The sequence below is a fragment of the Ranitomeya imitator genome, chromosome 4 (assembly GCF_032444005.1).
Source record: "Ranitomeya imitator isolate aRanImi1 chromosome 4, aRanImi1.pri, whole genome shotgun sequence".
NCBI lineage: Eukaryota > Metazoa > Chordata > Amphibia > Anura > Dendrobatidae > Ranitomeya > Ranitomeya imitator.
In genome coordinates, this window is record NC_091285.1 from 353,974,867 (window position 1) to 353,999,511 (window position 24,645).

The window sequence follows — 24,645 nt, forward strand, 5'->3', positions numbered from 1 at the left end:
TCAAAGAGTAGGAGGAAAGATTTATAATCCTATTATCCTCCATTACTTTTTGTTCTTGACCTCCTTTTCTTTTGGAGGATCCGTACCCATAACCCTCTTTTTCTCCAAAAAAGACAAGGATGAGGATGATGGAGAGGGTCCTGAGGGAGACATCTCTCTTCTGTAAAGATTCCTTGTGACCATACGGTCCTGTCTTACCCATTTGTGTCTATTATTTTTCCTACGTGTACCTCCAAAGATACCCCTACTTTCCAAAAAACTGGGTGCCGCTCTATCAGTATCCGATGAGTCAATATCAGAAGATGATATATCTGTAGTATTTTGCAACCTCCTATCCTCCTGCAAAAATGTGTACACCCTTTTCTCTTTAAACTCCTGGATGTCCCGAGTAAACTGTTTATGTTTTCTGGCCTTAATTTCACTCTGGAACTGTTCAACTGTAGTTTGAAGGCTAGCCTCCCTCCTAGAAAAATCGGTATGTGTCTTAAATTTTAGGACCTCCTCCACTTGGTCAGCTAGTTTCTTGGAGGTAGCTTCAAAGGTTCTCTTCTCCTCTTCCAATAGAATAGTCATGAACCTTAGGGAGCTTTCAGTAAGTTCTGTTTCTCATCTACTTAGGAGGTTAGCGGACCTAGATCTCCGTGCTGGTGTAATGGAGATCCTAAGACCTTTTGGTACAATTTTATTCTTAATATAATTTTCCAGTGACTGCGTTTCCCACCAGGAGCGAATATTATCTTTATAACATGCAGTAAGATCGTTGAAAAGGCACCTCAAGTCTGTACTCTTAGTACCGCTTCCTTCCTCTACTTCAGAGAAAGCATCCAAAGCATCAGCCACCCATAACTCCCTATTGATAGTCCCAGACAGAAAGCCCGCCATAAGTAAACAATATCACAGAAAATATAACAAATATAAATGCCCCAATTAAAGTATAATCACCGACTAAAGCATTACATAAACAAATAATTACAATACACAATAAAACGTACCATTTATTAATCTTACTGATAAAAATGACAACACTCACAACCTAAAAACGTCTACTATTAGGCTGACAAAAAGATACAGGGTGCACTCAGAACCTATTAAATAACCATCTTACCCTACCTTGCCGCGGAGGTTGGCACCCTAAAAGTCCTGCGCAATGGCGCCCCCGCTCACCGAAGACACGCCCTAACTCACCCTGGAACACCCTCAAGTGAGGAAGATAGACAACCAGCAGACCATACAAACAGACAAACAAACAAAAAATGCAATTGGAGATGCAAAAAACAGTAAGTGCACATATGCTATAAAAGATTAGCACATATCAAGCAGAAAATTGCACTTATCCCCGTACGGCCTATAGCCTTGATATAGGATTAGACTGTACCTAGATACATGCTACCTGCCTGCGGGGGTTGGCACCCTATAATCCTGCGCAAATGGCGCCCCCGCTCTCGTCGTCTGGCCCTGATACGCCCTAATACTGCCAATTGGCAACCAGACCGAAAAAAAATACACAAAAAGCAGTCCGCATGTACAGTCACCAATTAGGTAAACTATACCACCTAACCAAAAAACAAAAAACAAGACATCCCCAATAACACAAACATATAGACAAAACCCAATATATACATCTCAATATACATATCCCAGTATGTTCATCTCGACGCGTTTCCCCGAGGTCGGTTCATCAGGAGACATACTAAAAAGATTACACTTATCTGAGTGACGGGTAGAGGAAAAATCACTCAAGGAGGTGTACGGTAGAGCAGTGGGGAACAGTGTCCATCCCTGACCGCAGGTTACAATCAGCCTTACACACAGCGATTTCGCAGTGCTTTAAATACAATCGCACTCACCCCCTCATGGTGCTAATCAGCGCTTCCTGACCGACGCTGAATCAATCACTTCCGGGTCTTATTTCTTAAAGGGTAACTCATTTATGCGCAAATGCATGGCGCCCTACGTCAGCGCTTCAGCCGAAACGCAAATGCGTCTCAGCTCGCGCATGCCCCGTTAGTCTTCCAGGGTCAACATAAAAAGAGCGATATGCGTTCCACATCACGCATGCGCCCCAGCGCAACACCGCAGGGCGCCTAAATATGATTTATTACACACTTAGATTATACTAAGAAAGCGCCAGCGTTAGAAAGAAGAAAGGCATGCGCCACTAATAATACCAAATGAAAATATTTTGACCCTTACCCTCACTCCCAGATCTTGAAGGGTAACTCATTACTGCGCAAATGTATGACGCCCTATGTCAGCTCTTAAACTGAAACGCAAATGCATCTCAGCTCGCGCATGCCCCGTTCATCTTACAGGGTCTGACAACAGCCCAACATTAAAAGAGCGATATGCGATCCACATTACGCATGCGCTCAGCGCAACACCACAGGGCGCCTAAATATGATAAGTTACACACTTAGACTATACTAAAAAAACGCTAATTATTACGTCAGCGTTAGAAGAAATAAGGCAACGCCACTAGTAATACCAAATAGTTTACCCCTTACACAAAAACACTGAAAAGAACCACTCAGATAAATCCCCACCATTTTTAGATCGTGTATAAACAAAATACAAAAATAAATAATAATAATTATAAATGATAATGACCAACCCCACTTTTGGGACAATGGGTCAAAGGACAAAAATCCATCAGGGAATCACAATAGGGAGATGGTGCAGAACAATTATCACACAAAGCAGCCAAATTGCAGTTGGTCGTTCAAGCCTTGTGGTTTCATGCTCTTCATACGAAATATCCATTTTGCCTCTTTCTGCAAAATTAAGCGGTCCCAATCTCCTCCTCTCACTGGTGGTGTCACAACCTCCATCACTGAAAAACTAAAGCACCTCAAGTCACCTCCATGTACCCCCCTAATATGATTGGAAATAGGGGTATCACGTCCATTCAAAATATCACCAATGTGTTCGCCCATCCTCCTGCGCAGCTCCCGTTTAGTTTTACCCACATAATCCATAGGGCAGCTGCACTGGAAAAGATAGACTACACCTTCAGTTTTACAATTAGCGAAGTGCCTCATATCATAAGCCCTTCCCGTACAAGAGCTCACAAAGGTGCTACTCCTCGAGACATATTTACAAAATTTGCATTTTCCACATTTAAAGGTACCATTCTGTCTCTTTTCCAACCAAGTGGGAGACTTCTTTTGGGGGAAAAAGGCACTATGGACCAATTGATCACGAATTGATCTCCCTCTCCTATATGTAATAGATGGAACATCAGGGATAATATCCCTCAAAACTGGGTCCATTCTCAGAATCCCCCAGTGTTTCTGAATTACTTCCCTTACCTTATAGGATTGATTATCATATGTACCTATGATTCTCAGATCATTACCCCCCTCCTCCTTCGCTTTTTTAACAAGCAAAGGGGCTCTCTCCTTAGTACTAGAGTTTTTAAAGGCCTCATTTAGGACACCCAACGGGGCATGCGCGAGCTGAGATGCATTTGCGTTTCAGTTTAAGAGCTGACATAGGGCGTCATACATTTGCGCAGTAATGAGTTACCCTTCAAGATCTGGGAGTGAGGGTAAGGGTCAAAATATTTTCATTTGGTATTATTAGTGGCGCATGCCTTTCTTCTTTCTAACGCTGGCGCTTTCTTAGTATAATCTAAGTGTGTAATAAATCATATTTAGGCGCCCTGCGGTGTTGCGCTGGGGTGCATGCGTGATGTGGAACGCATATCGCTCTTTTTATGTTGACCCTGGAAGACTAACGGGGCATGCGCGAGCTGAGACGCATTTGCGTTTCGGCTGAAGCGCTGACGTAGGGCGCCATGCATTTGCGCATAAATGAGTTACCCTTTAAGAAATAAGACCCGGAAGTGATTGATTCAGCGTCGGTCAGGAAGCGCTGATTAGCACCATGAGGGGGTGAGTGCGATTGTATTTAAAGCACTGCGAAATCGCTGTGTGTAAGGCTGATTGTAACCTACGGTCAGGGATGGACACTGTTCCCCACTGCTCTACCGTACACCTCCTTGAGTGATTTTTCCTCTACCCGTCACTCAGATAAGTGTAATCTTTTTAGTATGTCTCCTGATGAACCGACCTCGGGGAAACGCGTCGAGATGAACATACTGGGATATGTATATTGAGATGTATATATTGGGTTTTGTCTATATGTTTGTGTTATTGGGGATGTCTTGTTTTTTGTTTTTTGGTTAGGTGGTATAGTTTACCTAATTGGTGACTGTACATGCGGACTGCTTTTTGTGTATTTTTTTTCGGTCTGGTTGCCAATTGGCAGTATTAGGGCGTATCAGGGCCAGACGACGAGAGCGGGGGCGCCATTTGCGCAGGATTATAGGGTGCCAACCCCCGCAGGCAGGTAGCATGTATCTAGGTACAGTCTAATCCTATATCAAGGCTATAGGCCGTACGGGGATAAGTGCAATTTTCTGCTTGATATGTGCTAATCTTTTATAGCATATGTGCACTTACTGTTTTTTGCATCTCCAATTGCATTTTTTGTTTGTTTGTCTGTTTGTATGGTCTGCTGGTTGTCTATCTTCCTCACTTGAGGGTGTTCCAGGGTGAGTTAGGGCGAGTCTTCGGTGAGCGGGGGCGCCATTGCGCAGGACTTTTAGGGTGCCAACCTCCGCGGCAAGGTAGGGTAAGATGGTTATTTAATAGGTTCTGAGTGCACCCTGTATCTTTTTGTCAGCCTAATAGTAGACGTTTTTAGGTTGTGAGTGTTGTCATTTTTATCAGTAAGATTAATAAATGGTACGTTTTATTGTGTATTGTAATTATTTGTTTATGTAATGCTTTAGTCGGTGATTATGGGTTCCGGCTTCCACTATGTTAACCCAGTCTGCCGTCAGTGAGATGTGCCATCCCTGCCCACAAACCCTTGTCCACGTGTCCGTGGTTACGTGAACCTTCCCAGTAACAGTAATGAATCTATCAATGGAAAAGTGAACACCTCTTCAGAGTGTCCAAGTGTGGGATCAGTTGTCTCCAGGCACTTGGCATGGTGGGAGGATAGAGGATCAAGGTGGGTAATATGCAGTCCAGACTCACGGCTACTCAGACTTAACCACGTGGAAGACGTGGTGGTGGTGGCAATGTGACTGGGAGCATTATCCGCTATCCAACCAACAACCTTTTGACAATAGTTCAATAGTTGTGTGCTTTGGTCCACTAGTAATTGGGACAGGCGAGAAGATGTGGGTGTTTGATGTGGCCCAATTTCAGCTTGCCCATGTCCCCGGCCTCTGCATGCACCATAAGCATCACGTCCACTTTCCCGTCCCTTGCCACGCGCCTTGCCCATTTTAAATGGACTACAATATTTTCAAGGTTCACTACAAATGGTTGAATTTCGAGCAAACTTATATGTGATCAGTGTGTGAAAAATAACCACAGCCTAAAATATCTGGGCTGCAAGTAACAATTCTTTTTTTTTTTTACCAAACTGTTGTCAATAACTAGGGTAAGACACTGCAAAAACAGTTCATTGGAGCCCTCAAATGCCACAATTTATAGCCCACAGATAGAGGAGGCGTTTGACAGAGATACCACACTGTTCAATATGTAGCCTGCATTTTTTTTTACAGAAAAATATGGTATAGAACTAGGGTAACACACTGCCAAAAAAGGTGAATGTAGGCCTGAAATGCCTAAATTTGTACCACCCAGATGAATCAGGCATCTGACAGAGATACCACACTGTTTAATATGTTGCCTGTATTTTTGTTTTTTCTTACAGAAGAATACTGTATAGAACTAGGGTAACACACCACAAAAACAGGTGAATGTTGGCCTGAAATGCCCAAATGTGTAGCCCACAGATAGATCAGACGTCTGACAAAGGTACCACACTGTTCAATATTTGGCCTGTATTTTTGTTTTTTACTACTACTAAGCTCTACTGAATAGAATTAGGGTAAGACACGGCAAAAACAGTTGAATGGAGCCCTCAAATGCCACAATTTTTAGCCCACAAATAGAAGAAGCGTTTGGCGGAGATACCACAATGTTCAATATGTGGTCTGTATTTTTTTTTTGCCACCAAAATTGTGTCAATAAGTAGGCTATGACACAACAAAAAAAATTCTATGGAGGCCTGAAATGGTACAATTTTTAGAGCAATGATATGCGATCTGTGTGGCGGACAAAACACAGTGTTAAATATCTGAACTGTAGCTAAATATTTTTTGGCAGCAAAATGGCTGTATAAGACACTCCAAAAAATACTAAAGTACCACTAAAAATTCCATAATTTTCTGGTCACTCAGATGTGATGGCTCGGACGGGCAAACCCGTTTAAAATAGCTGGATTTTCATGCTGTATTATGAAAAGAATCTGGCTGTCTGCAGTGTCAACAAGCAAATGGAAAAAAAGGGGTTCTGGAATAAAATAATCAGTATTAAGATGCAACAAAAATTATTCCTAGCCACTGGTACCTGGGGCTAGGTATATATGGTCAATATATGTAATAGGCAGCAGCAGAAAGTAATGGAATGGAACCTCTTGATGTATGCAATGATATCTATATACCCACACATAGTGCCTGCATGCCTTGCACTGATATGTATAGAGCCACATACACTCCCCTGTCTGCCTTGCACTGCAATGTATATATTTGTTAATTCGTCTATAGAAAGACTGTTGGTTCAGCTGGTTATGGGTAAAATATGATGGTATAGCACTAACTGATAAACCCCCAAATCTGACCCTATCTTGGCAGCACCTCTCTCTACATTGTCTGAATCAGGAGCTGAATGTGACGAGCAGGGTGGCGCCAGGTTTCTTATAAACTTCATGACTCTGTGCAGCCAGCCAATCACTGTAATGCCACAACCAAGATGGCTACGGCATTACAGTGTGTGGCAGACAATCCCTGCATGTTGATTGGCTCTCTAAAGAGTGCCAAACATGCAGGGCAGGGACCTGAGCTCCCGCCGAGCAAACCCGGAAATGCTCTGTGCTCGCCGAGTACCGCGAGTAAGGCGATGTTTGGGTGAGTAACGAGCATTACCGAGTATGCTCACTCATCACTAATAATGTGCATGATAAATAAATACATAAACTTCATCACTAAGTCTAAGGCTGGTGTCACACTTGCGTTTTTGTCTGCTGCGTTTTTTTTCCCTATATGTAACATTGAAAACGCATGCGTTTTTTTGTGTATGCGTTTGGTCGCGTTTTGCAACGCATGCGTTTTTTTACTGCATGCGTTTTTTTTCTAAAATGCTACTTGTAGTATTTTTAGAAGCGTTTTTTGGACCAAAAAAAAACGCATGCGTTTTCATGCGGTTTTTTTGGGTCAAAAAATGCATTGGAGTCAATGGGGATGCATGCGTTTTTTGGTGCATGCGTTTTTTGCGTTAAAAAACGCATGCGTTTTTTTATTAAAAACCCTGAAAACACACTAATATGCCACCACCCAACGTAAAGGTGATAAAGGGATCCTAACCCTACCCCTAACCCTACCCCTAACCCTAAGGGATCCTAACCCTACCCCTAACCCTAAGGGATCCTAACCCTACCCCTAACCCTAACCCTAACCCTACCCCTAACCCTACCCCTAACCCTACCCCTAACCCTAACCCTAAGGGATCCTAACCCTACCCCTACCCCTAACCCTACCCCTAACCCTACCCCTAACCCTAACCCTAAGGGATCCTAACCCTATCCCTAACCCTACCCCTAACCCTAACCCCTTCATGGTTAGGGGTAGGGTTAGGGTTAGGGTTAGGGGTAGGGTTAGGATCCCTTAGGGTTAGGGGTAGGGTTAGGGTTAGGGGTAGGGTTAGGGTTAGGATCCCTTAGGGTTAGGGGTAGGGTTAGGGGTAGGGTTAGGGTTAGGATCCCTTTAGGGTTAGGGTTATGATCCCTACCCCTAACCCTACCCCTACCCCTAACCCTAACTATTTCTGTTTATAGTGGGCTTTTTACTTTTTTTTATGATTGGCAGCTGTCACACATTTCTCAGCATGCGTTTAAAAAACGCAAACGCATGAAAAAACGCATGTAAACACGGTAAAACGCCGCGTTTTTTACACCACATGCAAAAACGCAGCGTTTACATGCGTTTTTTCACCATGCGTTTTTTTGCGTTTTTTACCGCAAAAACGCACCCAAAAAAACGCAAATGTGAAACCAGCCTAAGAGTGGATATTAAGATAATAAAAATTGATATTTAAATATTATAACTATACATTTGATAATTAATATTCAAAGCAAAATATTACAGGTCATATGATTATCATACCGTAGGAGAAAATCATTGCTATTGCAGTAAGGTCTTCATAGGACTGCTTTACTTGTAATCACATCATGGTTTTCCCTCCAATCCCAGTTTCAACACATGAGGACGTGCCAAGTTACAGAGGTGACGGCGAGACACCAGCAGTGCAGAAAACATCATCACGTCAACAGGGGCGCAGTGACTTTACAGCCACAACAGCGAGCGGTACGTATGGCATGCATGAGTGTAAGGTACTACAAATAGAGAAGAGAACAAAATGATTACAAAACACGATAAAAATAATAAAAAACATGAAAAGTTAAAGAAAGGGGGCAAAGCTTAAAACTTCATTAAGACCATGTGGTTGAACTGATCTGATTTTGGAAATCAATTGGGCATCTAATTGAGCAAGATTCGTTCTCCAATTATCCCCTCTCAAGTCAATATGCACCTTGTCAATGCCAGTACCCAACAAAAGTTTGGCATGACAGTCGTGGAAAATTTTAGTGTCTTGGCACGGGTTTTAAAAGGGAAATATCTTCTACATCACTTGCATTCAGGATATCACAATAGTGCTCCCTTACTCGAATTTTGAGGGGTCTTGATGTAAGACCCACGTATATTTAGGGACATGAACAAACCGCATAGTAAACCACCTATACAGTATTACATGTAATATGTTGGGTGATTGTGAAGGTTTTCTTACCGTCGTTTGATTTGAAAGTAGTGTCACGGACATGTTGGGGCAGGTGATACAACTGTCGCAAGGATAGAATCCCCATTTCAAGCCTTTGGAACTGAAAGCTTTGTCAAACTCAGGTCCAGAATAATAGGTGTGGACAAGCTGGTCTCAGATATTGGACGATCTTCTGTAGGTGATTGATGGTTGATCAGATAAGTATTTAAATAGGGCATGGTAGATTTTGAACCAGAAACACTGCTCTATATGGGTATACCTTGATGATTGGTGGAGCAGCTTAGTGTACATTATTTTGCAAAAAAAAGTATCAACTAAATACCCTGTTTTTTCCATCTTTTGACTAGCACTGGCTTATTACTGTGATTTTTTTTACAGCAGAGTATTTTTGGCCTCATTGTGCTCTTTTGTGTGTTCATGGTACATTTTGAGTATGGACCAGTATTTACTTAGAGTGTTCCTCATTTCAGTCCACTTACTGCTATATGTGGAGATAAATCTTACCTTAGATTCATCGGCAGATTTTCTGCATGGTTGCACTAGATCAGTTCTTTTGGCCCTGTTAGCTATTTTCAGACCTCTTTTTATGCTTCTCCTAGAATAGCCTCGTTCCTCAAATCTATTGGGAACAAGGTTTGCCTATTCAAGTAAAGATTGTTCATTTGAGCAGATCCTCTTAGCTCTAAGGAATTGCCCAGTGGATAATCCATTAATGAGAAGTCTCAGATGTGATGATTTAGCGTGAAGAAGAGAGTTAACCGCAGTCTCCTTTTGGAAAATATTAGCTTCCAGGAGGCCATCCAAAAAGTCAGTAGTAGTCTGACTGTATTTACATGTAAGCTTGATGTTTAGGATATTGTTTTTCACAATTTCCAAAAATTCAAGAAGGTTTCATTCTGAGCCCTGCCAAACCAATAAAATGTCATCTTTGTAACGGGCCCACAACAAGACCTTCTCAATTTTTTCCCACATCCCCAAAAATAAATTTGCATACGATGATGCGAAGGCCGCTTTTATCGCGGTACCTTGCTTTTGTCAGGATTGTGGTCTATGATTGTTAAAAAAGTTCTAACTGCTTGAATCCCATGATGATGCTGGATGGATGTGTAAAAGGACTCAACATCCATGGTGACAAGCCACATATCATCATCTAAGGGTATTCCTTCAATTTTTTTCAGGACATCACCTGTGTCCTTTGCATACGAAGGAATGTCATAGACCAGTGGTTTCAAATGAAAATCCAGGAATTTGTATGCAATCTCGCATAGGTTTCCGTTACCTGAAACAATGGAATGTCTCTGTGGGATGGTGGCATTCTTATGTATTTTAGAAATAAAATAGATGCAAACCATCTTGTGATATTGTGGTATCAGATGTTATTTCAAGTACTTAGTTGATATGCCTTCATAAAAGGCATTGTCCAAAATGCCTTGCAATTCTTCCTAAAAGTTTAGAGAGGGGTTAAAGGTCAATATTTTTTATAACAATTTTTATCTCTTAATTGCCTGAAAGCCTCCGTCTCATATATTTTAACCCCTTTACCCCCAAGGGTGGTTTGCACGTTAATGACCGGGCCAATTTTTACAATTCTGACCACTGTCCCTTTATGAGGTTATAACTCTGGAACGCTTCAACGGATCCCAGTGATTCTGACATTGTTTTCTCGTGACATATTGTACTTCATGACAATGGTAAAAATTCTTTGATAGTACCTGCGTTTATTTGTGAAAAAAACGGAAATTTGGCGAAAATTATGAAAATTTCGCAATTTTCCAACTTTGAATTTTTATGCAATTAAATCACAGAGATATGTCACACAAAATACTTAATAAGTAACATTTCCCACATGTCTACTTTACATCAGCACAATTTTGGAACCAAAATTTTTTTTTGTTAGGGAGTTATAAGGGTTAAAATTTGACCAGCAATTTCTCATTTCTACAACACCATTTTTTTTTTAGGGACCACATCTCATTTGAAGTCATTTTGAGGGGTCTATATGATAGAAAATACCCAAGTGTGACATCATTCTAAAAACTACACCCCTCAAGGTGCTCAAAACCATATTCAAGAAGTTTATTAACCCTTCTGGTGCTTCACAGGAATTTTTTGAATGTTTAAATAAAAATGAACATTTAACTTTTATTCACAAAAAATTTAATTCAGCTCCAATTTGTTTTATTTTACCAAGGGTAACAGGAGAAAATGGACACCAAACATTGTTGTACAATTTGTCCTGAGTACGCCTATACCCCACATGTGGGGGTAAACCACTGTTTGGGCGCATGGCAGAGCTCAGAAGCGAAGGAGCGCCATTTGACTTTTCAATGCAAAATTGACTGGAATTGAGATGGGACGCCATGTTTCGTTTGGAGAGCCCCCAATGTGCCTAAACATTGAAACCCCCCACAAGTGACACCATTTTGGAAAGTAGACCCCCTAAGGAACTTATCTAGAGGTGTGGTGAGCACTTTGACCCACCAAGTGCTTCACAGAAGTTTATAATGTAGAACCGTAAAAATAAAAAATCATATTTTTTCACACAAATGTTCTTTTCGCCACCATTTTTTTATTTTCCCAAGGGTAAGAGAAGAAATTGGACCCCAAAAGTTGTTGTACAATTTGTCCTGAGTACGCTGGTAGCCCATATGTGGGGGTAAACCACTGTTTGGGCGGATGGGAGAGCTCGGAAGGGAAGGAGCGCCGATTGACTTTTCAATGCAAAATTGACAGGAATTGAGATGGGACGCCATGTTGCGTTTGAAGAGCCACTGATGTGCCTAAACATTGAAACCCCCCACAAGTGACACCATTTTGGAAAGTAGACCCCCTAAGGAACTTATCTAGAGGTGTGGTGAGCACTTTGACCCACCAAGTGCTTCACAGAAGTTTATAATTCAGAGCCTTAAAAATAAAACACAATTTTTTTCCCACAAAAATTATTTTTTTAGCCCCAAGTTTTGTATTTTCCCGAGGGTAATAGGAGAAATTGGACCCCAAAATTTGTTGCCCAATTTGTCCTGAGTGCGATGATACACCATATGTGGGGGGAACCACTGTTTGGGCACATGGGAGGGCTCGAAAGGGAAGGAGTGCCATTTGAATGCAGACTTAGATGGAATGGTCTGCAGGTGTCACATTGCGTTTGCAGAGCCCCTAATGTACCTAAACAGTAGAAGCCCCCCACAAGTGACCATTTTGAAAAGTAGACCCCCTTAGGAACTTATCTAGATGTGTGCTGAGCGCTTTGACCCACCAAGGGCTTCACAGAAGTTTATAATGGAGAGCCGTAAAAATAAAACAAAAATTTTTTCCCACAAAAATTATTTTTTAGCCCCCAGTTTTGTATTTTCCCGAGGGTAACAGGAGAAATTGGACCCCACAATTTGTTGTCCAATTTGTCCTGAGTGCGCTGATACCCCATATGTGGGGGGGAACCACTGTTTGGGCGCATGGGAGGGCTCGGAAGGGAAGGAGCTCCATTTGGAATGAGGACTTAGATGGAATGGTCTGCAGGTGTCACATTGCATTTGCAGAGCCCCTAATGTACCTAAACAGTAGAAACCTCCCACAAGTGACACCATTTTGGAAACTAGACCCCCTAAGGAACTCATCTAGATGTGTTGTGATAGCTTTGAACCCCCAAGTGTTTCACTACAGTTTGTAACGCAGAGCCGTGAAAATTAAAAAAAAAATCTTTTCCCCCAAAATTATTTTTTAGCCCTCAGTTTTGTATTTTCCCGAGGGTAAGAGGAGAAATTCGACCACAAAAGTTGTTGTCCAATTTGTCCTGAGTACGCTTATACCCCGTATGTTGGGAGGAACCACCGTTTGAGCGCATGGCAGAGCTCGGAAGGGAAGGAGCGCCATTTGGAATGCAGACTTAGATGGAATGGTCTGCAGGCGTCACATTGCGTTTGCAGAACCCCTAATGTACCTAAACAGTAGAAACCCCCCACAAGTGACCCCATATTAGAAACTAGACCCCCCAGGGAACTAATCTAGATGTGTTGTGAGAACTTTGAACCCCCAATTGTTTCACTACAGTTTATAACGCAGAGCCGTGAAAATAAAAAAATCCTTTTTTTTCCCACAAAAATTATTTTTTAGCCCCCAGTTTTGTATTTTCCCAAGGGTAACAGGAGAAATTGGACCCCAAAAGTTGTTGTCCTATTTGTCCTGAGTACGCTGATACCCCATATGTTGGGGTAAACCCCTGTTTGGGCACACGGGAGAGCTCGGAAGGGAAGAAGCACTGTTTTACTTTTTCAACGCAGAATTGGCTGGAATTGAGATCGGACGCCATGTCGCCTTTGGAGAGCCCCTGATGTGCCTAAACAGTGGAAACCCCACAATTATAACTGAAACCCTAATCCAAACACACCCCTAACCTTAATCCCAACAGTAACCATAACCACACCTCTAACCCTGACACACCCCTATCCCTAATCCCAACCCTATTCCCAACTGTAAATGTAATCTAAATCCTAACTGTAACTTTAGCCCCAACCCGAACCCTAACTTTAGCCCCAACCCAAACTGTAGCCCTAACCCTAGCCCTAACCCTAGCCCTAACCCTAGCCCTAACCCTAACCCTAGCCCTAGCCCTAACCCTAGCCCTAACCCTAACCCCAGCCCTAACCCTAGCCCTAGCCCTAACCCTAGCCCTAACCCTAGCCCTAACCCTAGCCCTAACCCTAGCCCTAACCCTAACCCTAACCCTAGCCCTAATGGGAAAATGGAAATAAATACATTTTTTAAATTTTTCCCTAACTAAGGGGGTGATGAAGGGGGGATTGATTTACTTTTATAGCGGGTTTTTTAGCGGATTATTATGATTGGCAGCCATCACACACTGAAAGACGCTTTTTATTGCAAAAAATATTTTTTGCGTTACCACATTTTGAGAGCTGTAATTTTTCCATATTTTGGTCCACAGAGTCATGTGAGGTCTTGTTTTTTGCGGGACGAGTTGATGTTTTTATTGGTAACATTTTCGGGCACGTGACATTTTTTGATCGCTTTTTATTCCGATTTTTGTGAGGCAGAATGACCAAAGACCAGCTATTCATGAATTTCTTTTGGGGGAGGCATTTATACCGTTCTGCGTTTGGTAAAATTGATAAAGCAGTTTTATTCTTGGGGTCAGTACGATTACAGCAACACCTCATTTATATCATTTTTTTATGTTTTGGCGCTTTTATACGATAAAAACTATTTTATAGAAAAAATAATTATTTTTGCATTGCTTTATTCTCAGGACTATAACTTTTTTATTTTTTTGCTGATGATGCTGTATGGCAGCTCGTTTTTTGCGGGACAAGATGACGTTTTCAGCGGTACAATGGTTATTTATATCTGTCTTTTTGATCGCGTGTTATTCCACTTTTTGTTCGGCGGTATGATAATAAAGCGTTGTTTTTTGCCTCTTTTTTTTTTTTTTCTTATGTTGTTTACTGAAGGGGTTAACTAGTGGGCCAGTTTTATAGGTCGGGCCATTACGGATGCGGCGATACTAAATATATGTAATTTTATTGTTTTTTTTTATTTAGATAAAGAAATGTATTTATGGGAATAATATTAATTTATTTTTCATTATTTTGGAATATTTTTTTATATTTTTTTTTACACATTTGAAAAAAAATTTTTTTTACTTTTTTACTTTGTCCCAGGGGGGGACATCACAGATCGGTGATCTGACAGTGTGCACAGCACTCTGTCAGATCACCGATCTGATAGCAGTGCAGGCTGCTTCACAGTGCCTGCTCTGAGCAGGCTCTGTGAAGCCACCTCCCTCCCTGCAGGACCCGGATCCGCGGCCATCTTGGATCTGGGTCTGGAACAAGCAGGGAGGGAGGTAAGACCGCAGGGAGCCCCCTCCCTGCGCGATGCTTCCCTGCATCTTTGATCGCGGTGTGCCACGGGTTAATGTGCCGGGGGCGGTCCGTGACCGCTCCTGGCACATAGTGCCGGATGTCAGCTGCGATAGGCAGCTGACACCCGGCCGCGATCGGCGGCGCTCCCCCCGTGAGCGCCGCCGATCGCGCTGGACGTACTATCCCGTCCATGGTCATAGGGGCCCACCCCACCTCGACGGGATAGTACGTCCCATGTCAGAAAGGGGTTAACGGGCCAGATCACCACGTTTCCCCCTTTGTCTGCAGGTTTTATTATAATTTCCTTCAAGTTTTTAAATTCTCTTAATGATGTTCTTTGGGCAGATGTAAGATTATCCCCAGTTCTCTTAGATGTAATTTGTTTGAATTCTTTAGTGACTCATTTTATGAACATCTCGATATTGGGGTACAAATTCATGGGGGGAAATTTTTTTGGGACAGGTGGTATGAATTTATCTACCTTGGATTTGTCCCTTAATTCTTCCAAGATAGAAATGACCTGCAATTCTCATTCCGTCCACTCTTCTCCAACATGACATCTCTAGTGTAGATTTTTTAGAACTAGTTTATGGGCAAATAGCTGGAGGTCTTTGATGGCTAAAAAAGTATCAAAGGGGAATGTAGGTGAAAAAGACAGGCCTAAACTTAATACCTCTAATTGGGGTAAAGTAAGTTGAATCTCGGAAAGATTGATCACCTGTAATTTGGAAGAAGAATTTTAAATACGTCTGTCATATCTGTTAGGAGTTGAGTTTCCTCTGCTGCACAGGGGGAATCTCGATCCGTGTCTGCTGCGGTCTCCCATTTGGTATCAGCCGCAGTGGGCTCTGCTCAGCGGAGACGTCGCTCCCAGCGTCTCGCTGGGGCTGATTCGGTGCATAGAGTCACTACTGCCTTTTCTGGCTTTCCTATGGTACCCTGCACTGATCTGCGGCGAGTGAGCCTCTCTGGGACTAAGTCCTTGTTTACTCACACTGAGCATGCCCAGGGCAGGGTCTCCCATTGGAGGTCGAGGGCCACATGTTCAGTCACATGCTCAGGTGCTGCAGTACATTCCATTGGTCCTTCTGGAAGGTCCTGAAAGGGCAAAACATGCTCAGGTACTGCAGCACTTTCCATTGGTCCTTCTGGAAGGTCCTGAAAGGGCAAAAACTTCAGTAGCAGCTTCCTGTGCTGCAACTATATAAACTGCGCATGACCGCACGGCCATGCACTAGTATTGTCTTATGTCATGTGCTTTGCGCCAGTGTGGTCACAGTGTGGAGTCTAACAGGGCACATTTTCCTTCCTTTCACGGCTACTCAGTGAATTAACTGAGTTAGTCTATACCGCCATATAGCTCCGCCGTTTGCTAGCAGCAGGTACTCCTGCACGGTGGACCCCGGGCTGCGAACGCACCAATATCAATAAACATCTCTATTTACACTGTGCGTTCCGCTAGCCCTAACAGAATGCTAGCGCCAGGGTCTGGCTAGTAAATGGCGGACATTCAGCAATCTTTGCGGTATATCCAGCAGCTGGAGGGTAGGTTGGCGGCTCTCGAGAGCTCAACCTCAGCTGTGGATGTTACCGCAGTTGCTGTACAGGCTGCTAGCGTGGCTGCAGCAACCTTGTCCACTGCCACCCCTGTTCCGACGTTATCTCGCCTCCCGCTGCCAGAAAAATTTTCTGGAAATAGCAAAACTTGTAGGGGATTCGTGAGTCAGTGCTCTATTCACCTCGAGCTCCTGGCTGCACGTTTTCCTACAGAGTGGGCTAAAGTGGGATTTATTGTGTCTCTTTTGTTGGACAGGGCATTGGAGTGGGCTACGCCGCTGTGGGAGCGTGGTGATAATGTGGTGCAGAGTGCTCCGTTGTTCCTGAGCACTCTGAAAAAGGTCTTTTTAGGACCTCAAGTCACCCATGACACAGCGCTCCAACTACTGGCATTAACGCAGGGTGAGTCCTTGGTCAGCCATTTTTCCGTCCGCTTCCGTACTTTAGCTTCCGAGCTGGAGTGGTCGGATAAAGCCCTTATCCCCATATTTTGGAGGGGCCTGGCTGACCACATTAAAGACGCTCTGGCCACTAGGGAGATTCCTGCCACACTGGAGGAGTTAATAACTGTCTCTACTCGTATTGACCTCCGTTTTAACGAGCGGAGGTTGGAGCGAGCCCAGTGTAGGCAGAGGTTTCGGCTGGCTCCCACCTTCGCCAAACCTTTGGAATCTCCAGTCCAGGCATCCGAGTCACATGAGGCCTTAGAGGTGACACGAGTGGGATCCAAGTCTCAGTCTGCCCGTGCACATAAGGTCCGTCATGTTTGCCAGCAGTCAGGACACCTTGCCTCCAAGGGTCCTCAGCGGTCGGGGAAACGTCAGCGTCTAGTGGCAGTTGGAGGAGGTACACTAGACACGGCGACGTTTGCCTCAAAGTTGTCCTTCAAGGGGACAATTACCATAGGCCCATCCACTCTTATGGTCGAGCTATGCGTGGATTCTGGGGCAGAGGGTAACTTTATGTCTTCCGCTTTTGCCCAGCGTCACGCAATACCCTTGGTGATGCTCGCCAAGCCAGTAACCGTTCGAGTGGTAAATGGGTCAACACTACCTTCACAGATTACCCACCAAACCATTCCTTTCACGCTATCTGTGTCACCATCACATCAGGAGATAATCTCCCTATTAGTCATTCCTGAGGGAATTGATGAGGTCCTGTTGGGGATACCATGGCTTCGCTACCATTCTCCTCATATTGAGTGGTCCTCTGGGAGAATTTTGGGATGGAGTAAATCCTGCGAGGGTAGATGTCTGAGGGAGTGCGTTCAGGTTGCTACTACACAGGTACCCGCAGATCTTTCCTCTCTCCCCAAGCACTATTGGCTCTATGCAGACGTGTTCTCCAAAAGAGCTGCGGAGACCCTTCCGCCTCACCGCCCCTATGACTGTCCTATTGACCTCTTGCCTGGTGCTGAGCCTCCCCGGGTTCGAGTCTATCCGTTATCTCTCCCGGAGACGGAGGCAATGTCCCAGTACATCCAAGAGAATCTGGCAAGAGGATTCATTAGGAAGTCAGTGTCACCGGCAGGGGCAGGGTTCTTCTTCGTACAGAAGAAGACTGGAGACTTACGTCCATGCATAGACTACAGGGGTCTTAACGCCATCACCGTTAAGAACAAGTACCCACTACCCCTGATATCTGAGCTGTTTGATAGGCTACGGGGAGCGAGGGTATTTACAAAGTTAGATCTGCGGGGTGCTTACAACCTGATTCGCATCCGTGAGGGGGATGAATGGAAGACGGCTTTTAACACCAGGGATGGGCACTATGAATATCTGGTGATGCCCTTCGGGCTCTGTAATGCCCCAGCCGTTTTCCAAGACTTTGTGAACGACATCTTCCGGGATATGCTCACCACCTCGGTCGTAGTCTATCTGGATGATATTCTCATCTTCTCTCCAGATATTGACTCCCATCGGAGAGATGTTCGCAAAGTCTTCGACCTCTTACGGGCAAACTCCCTCTACGCCAAGTTGGAGAAGTGTGTGTTTGAGCAGGAGTCCTTGCCTTTCCTTGGTTATATCATCTCTGCCCAGGGTTTGGCTATGGATCCTGCCAAGCTACAGGCTGTAATGGACTGGCAGGAACCCCATTCTCTTAAAGCGGTGCAGCGCTTTATGGGGTTCATTAATTACTATCGCCAGTTCATTCCACACTTCTCAACTTTGGTAGTTCCCTTGGTTGCCCTCACCAAGAAGGGAGCAAACCCCAAGTTGTGGTCAGAGGAGGTCTCCAAAGCCTTTCTATCGATCAAGTCACACTTCGCTAGCGCTCCCATCCTACATCGCCCCGATGTTGATAAGCCATTTATCTTGGAGGTGGATGCCTCATCCGTTGGTGCTGGAGCAGTCCTTTTCCAAAAGGATGCTCAAGGTCGGAAGCATCCTTGCTTCTTCTTCTCCAAGACCTTCACACCAGCGGAGAGGAATTATTCCATCGGGGACAGGGAGTTGCTGGCCATGAAGTTGGCTTTTTCGGAGTGGAGACATATCTTGGAGGGAGCTCGCTTTCCCTTCCAAGTCTTCACTGACCACAAGAACTTGGTGTATCTGCAAACGGCCCAGCGGCTGAATTCTCGCCAGGCTAGATGGTCCCTGTTCTTCTCCCGGTTCCATTTTACTCTCCATTTCCTCTCCGGGGAGAAGAACGTTCGTGCTGACGCTCTCTCCCGCTCTGTGGTGTCATCTGAGGAGGAGGAGGAGGAGCCTCGGCTTATTGTCCCTTCTGAGAGCCTGAGAACTGTAGCTCCGGTTTCGCTAGAGTCTATGCCCCCGGGCAAGACTTTCGTACCAGCTAACTTGCGACCGGAGGTTCTCTCTTGGGCTCACTCCTCCAGAGTGGGTGGGCATTTTGGGACCAAGAGGACATCTGAGCTTCTGGCGAGAACATACTGGTGGCCGCATATGGCCCGAGATGTCAAGGACTATATTCAGGCGTGCGTTTCTTGCACCCAGAATCGGTCTCCTCGGCAACGGCCTGCTGGGTTGCTTTACCCTCTACCGGTGGCAGACAGGCCCTGGGAGATGGTCGGGATGGACTTTGTGGTGGGTCTACCCATGTCGCGTGGCTGCTCCATTATTTGGGTTGTCACCGACCATTTCTCCAAGATGGTGCATTTGGTGCCGCTTCCTCGGTTACCCTCAGCACGGGCCTTGGCGGTGTTGTTCATTAAACACGTTTTCCGATTGCATGGTATGCCTGATAAGATTGTCAGCGATCGGGGTCCCCAGTTCGCATCTCGGTTTTGGAGAGAGCTCTGCCATTTACTCAGCATAGAGTTAAACCTCTCCTCTGCATACCATCCCGAGACGAATGGGTTGGTGGAGAGAACCAACCAGACTCTGGTGACATATTTGCGACATTTCGTCTCTGCTGGGCAGGATGACTGGGCATCTTTGCTACCTTGGGCGGAATTTGCCCTGAACAATGCCGTAGCCGATTCCACTGGTCAAACTCCTTTTCTCCTTAATTACGGCCAGCATCCGCGTGTCCCTGTGCCCATGCCCGTGTCATCCACCGATTCTAGGGTGGCAGACTGGGCGGTGGAGGCATGTGACATCTGGGACCGAACACAGGATGCCATCCGGGCCTCCAAGGAGAGAATGAGGTTTTCGGCTGATACACACCGGCGCCCCGCTCCGGTCTTTGCTCCTGGCGACTTAGTGTGGCTCTCCGCCCGTAACATCAGGCTGCGAGTTGAGTCCACTAAGTTTGCTCCTCGCTACATTGGCGCGTTTAAGGTTCTGGAACAGGTCAACCCTGTGGTCTACCGTTTGGCTATTCCTCTACGCCTTGGTATCACCGATACTTTCCACGTTTCCCTCTTAAAGCCCGTTCATTTGTCCCGGTTTTCCGAGTCATCTGCTGGGACATCGGGTTCATCCACGGATGAGTTTGAGGTGAATGCTATTGTGGGGTGCAAGGTGGTACGTGGCAAGAAATTTTATCTGGTGGACTGGAAGGGTCACGGCCCAGAGGATAGAACCTGGGAGCCTGTGGAGCACATTCGGGCTCCGCTGCTTATCGCAGCTTTTGAGCGTAGTGAGGCTCAAGGAGGGGGGGGGCCCTAGGAGGGGGGGTAATGTTAGGAGTCGAGTTTCCTCTGCTGCACAGGGGGAATCTCGATCCGTGTCTGCTGCGGTCTCCCATTCGGTATCGGCCGCAGTGGGCTCTGCTCAGCGGAGACGTCGCTCCCAGCGTCTCGCTGGGGCTGATTCGGTGCATAGGGTCACTACTGCCTTTTCTGGCTTTCCTATGGTACCCTGCACTGATCTGCAGCGAGCGAGCCTCTCTGGGACTAAGTCCTTGTTTACTCACACTGAGCATGCCCAGGGCAGGGTCTCCCATTGGAGGTCGAGGGCCACATGTTCGGTCACATGCTCAGGTGCTGCAGTACATTCCATTGGTCCTTCTGGAAGGTCCTGAAAGGGCAAAACATGCTCAGGTACTGCAGCACTTTCCATTGGTCCTTCTGGAAGGTCCTGAAAGGGCAAAAACTTCAGTAGCAGCTTCCTGTGCTGCAACTATATAAACTGCGCATGACCGCACGGCCATGCACTAGTATTGTCTTATGTTATGTGCTTTGCGCCAGTGTGGTCACATGTATGTGTGTTCAGGGACCCGGCTGAAATAAGCCCCTAAAATGCTGGCTCCTCCGGCGAGGAGATTGAGTCTGAGTGTATTCAGGGACCCGGCTGAAATAAGCCCCTAGAATGCTGGCTCCTCCGGCGAGGAGTTTTGTGTGTTTGTGTGACCACTGACTGCTCTCTGTTTGGGCAGTTAGCCTGTGCCTCTGTGGAGTCTAACAGGGCACAGTGCTTTCCTTTCACGGCTACTCAGTGAATTAACTGAGTTAGTCTATACCGCCATATAGCTCCGCCGTTTGCTAGCAGCAGGTACTCCTGCACGGTGGACCCCGGGCTGCGAACGCACCAATATCAATAAACATCTCTATTTACTCGGTGCGTTCCGCTAGCCCTAACAATATCTTCTGGGGGTATCACCCTTCCTTCTGTAATTAGTTTTCCGCAGATTATACATATGCTTGTGGGTTTCATCACCCTCTCTCAATGAAAGAGATGAAAGGGAGGATGATCGGCAGGTATTGAGTTCACCATTTTGAGCAGAGTACCGGTTCCCTGAAAAATGCCCACAGGAAAATTGCCCACAGGAAAAATGCCCACAGGAAAATTACCCACACGGAAAATTGCCCACACGGAAAATTGCTCACATGGAAAATTGCCCACACGGAAAATTTCCCCCACGGAAAATTCCCCACACAGAAAATTGCCCACGCAGAAAATTGCCCACATGGAAAATTGCCCACATGGAAAATTGCCAATTGCAGCATCACAAAGTTTCAGATCTATGATATTTGAGGTGAAAGGTGAGGATGTTCACATGATGTGTGATCAACTTGTGATTTACAGCTGACCTAGTGCAAAACTGCAAACATGCTAAAGATCTGTGGTTTGTAGCAGTCTGCCATTATCAGCAATATATAGATCTAGTCTGCTCTCATCTCTCACTGATTCTGACTTACTCCTCCCACCAGCCCAGAACAGCAGCACATACAGAAACAGCAGCAGTGTAATCCAGAGGAGCCATCACTGCTATCAGGATTCACAAAAGAATCACTGTATTATCTGTGGAGTTACATGGGACTGCAGGCCAGATCTAATACATTATCATCTCAGTGGGTGCTCACCAAAAGCAGGTGCTGCTGGCTGAGATAGATGGTCCTGGAAGCCCAGAAGGCACCGCAGAAAGGTGAGATTCTGTCAGAATCTGTCAGAGGAGCAGAAGTGCCATAGCAGCTCCGCTCTCCCATTGAATTCAGTGGCAGTGAATCTGGATCCTGCACTTCCTTCCTTGTCCATTTATGACTACCAAGAGTAAGAGTGAACAGACCCTACCTAGTTATGTATCATACACATATACTGCAGGTGCAGGCAGGCACAGGATGGAAGGAAATGCAGAGTGGATTTGAATAAGGGTCTCTAAGCCCAGACACACCACAATGAGAGTGGAATAAGGGTCTCTAGACCCACATACACCACAATGAGAGTGGAAGAAGGGTCTCTAGGCCCAGACACACCACACTGAGAGTGGAATAAGGGTCTCTAGGCCCAGACACACCACAATGAGAGTGGAATAAGGGTCTCCTTAACTCCTTAATAAACGGTTCTTAATAAACTTGTCGGTAGTTTTTAATGCGGGCAATGTTCGCCAATATTCTTCTGTGCTGCAGAGCATCTCACCTATAATTCTATATTATTCTTCTTTCCTGTGGGCATTTTTCATGTGGGCAATTTTCCTGTGGGCATTTTTCAGGGAACCGTCTAGTGACAGGCATTGCACGGTGATCCTCAACATTCTCATTTCCTTTCCTCTTTTGCTGTTCTTTGCTCTCCTTCCACTCTTTATTTCCGTACCATATCCCCTTGTACCACGGCGTCCTGTTTAGACACACTAGTTCATGATCGCAGTTTCCCGCCCACTTTATCCCCTCTGAGGGCGAAATCAAGGATGGCGCTTTCCAACCTTTACCAGACCACAGGTATCGGATGTTTTTGGATTTTCTGCTGAACCTAGTTGCTATTCCTTCCTCGCTGCACTTTTACCTTCATGTCTAAGTAACTTCCAGCCCCCATGGCCCTGGACCACTGGACTCCTCTTGCATTATTTACCTCAGCAACCTCACTTCACCTCATACCACACTCTGACTGACTGAAAAAAGGGAGCCGCCTTAACTGCCTCTAATCTGGCCCTGCCCAGTGTCTCAACTGTCACTACTGTGGCTGAAACCAGTTCTTATCGTCTAATCTACAGTTCCCCCCACTGTACTAAACCGTATATTACCCCTTACCATTACTAAACCTTACTCTAGGGGTATGTTTCCACGTTCAGGAAGCGCTGCGTTTTTGACGCTGCATTGAGCCGCAGCGTCAAAAACGCAACGTCCAGATGTTACAGCATAGTGGAGGGGATTTCATGAAATCCCGTCTCCACTATGCATTAAAAGACGCATGCGGCATACCTGCGAAATCGCACATGCGGTGTGTCTTTTAAGAATGCAGCTTGTCCTTACATTGCAGAAAAAACGCAAGGACAGCGCAGGTGACCTGCCAGTGACCTCAGGTGCAGATTTGGTCAGGATTTTACCTGCATAAAATCCTGACCAAATCCTGATGCAATCCTGAACGTGGACACATACCCTTACACTATATCTCCCTATCTCTGTCCCTAGTCCATAAAGATACATAACTTACACAGTATACAAACATCATAACATTGTTTAGCATATTACTACACAATAAATCAGTACTACAAATCACACCATTTTGCACAAAAACGTTCCATGTTTATTAGGTAGGAACATGAAGGGATGCAGGGCATAATTTAGCTCCCAAACACACCCCTTACATATGCACAGCATAAGAGTTAAGGCACCGTCACACATAGCGAGATCGCTAGCGAGATCGCTGCTGAGTCACAAGTTTTGTGACGCAACAGCGATCTCAGTAGCGATCTCGCTATGTGTGACACGTACCAGCGATCAGGCCCCTGCTGTGAGATCGCTGGTCGTGTCGGAATGGCCTGGGCCATTTTTTGATCGTTGAGGTCCCGCTGACATCGCTGAATCGGCGTGTGTGACGCCGATTCAGCGATGTCTTCGCTGGTAACCAGGGTAAACATCGGGTAACTAAGCGCAGGGCCGCGCTTAGTAACCCGATGTTTACCCTGGTTACCATCCTAAAAGTAAAAAAACAAACGCTCTATACTTACCTATCGCTGTCTGTCCTCGGCGCTCTGCTTCTCTGGTCTGGCTGTGAGCGCCGGTCAGCCGGAAAGCAGAGCGGTGACGTCACCGCTCTGCTTTCCGGCCGCTGTGCTCACAGCCAGACCAGAGAAGCAGAGCGCCGAGGACAGACAGCGATAGGTAAGTATGTAGCGTTTGTTTTTTTTTTTACTTTAACGATGGTAACCAGGGTAAACATCGGGTTACTAAGCGCGGCCCTGCGCTTAGTTACCCGATGTTTACCCTGGTTACCGGGGACTTCGGCATCGTTGGTCGCTGGAGAGCTGTCTGTGTGACAGCTCTCCAGCGACCAAACAGCGACGCTGCAGCGATCCGGATCGTTGTCTGTATCGCTGCAGCGTCGCTATGTGTGACGGGGCCTTTACTGTTTTCAATCAGTACTGTGGGCAAGGTAATATACAGCTCTGCATTTAGAGAATACTGCAGATAAGCAGTTTTATCAAAACGGCAGCATGCACCCAGACATATTGCT

At 45.4% G+C, this 24,645-nt stretch overlaps 1 protein-coding gene across 22 annotated transcripts in view; it reads left to right on the plus strand.

The window, feature by feature from the left end:
* Positions 1–24,645, plus strand: part of LOC138676110 (mucin-19) — a 769,116-nt gene that overhangs the window by 639,926 nt on the left and 104,545 nt on the right. For all 22 annotated transcript variants that reach the window (XM_069765013.1, XM_069765031.1, XM_069765021.1 and 19 more), the window contains one exon: positions 8,330–8,443. In XM_069765013.1, coding sequence (XP_069621114.1) covers positions 8,330–8,443 — 114 coding nt within the window. The remainder of the gene's footprint in view (positions 1–8,329; positions 8,444–24,645) is intronic.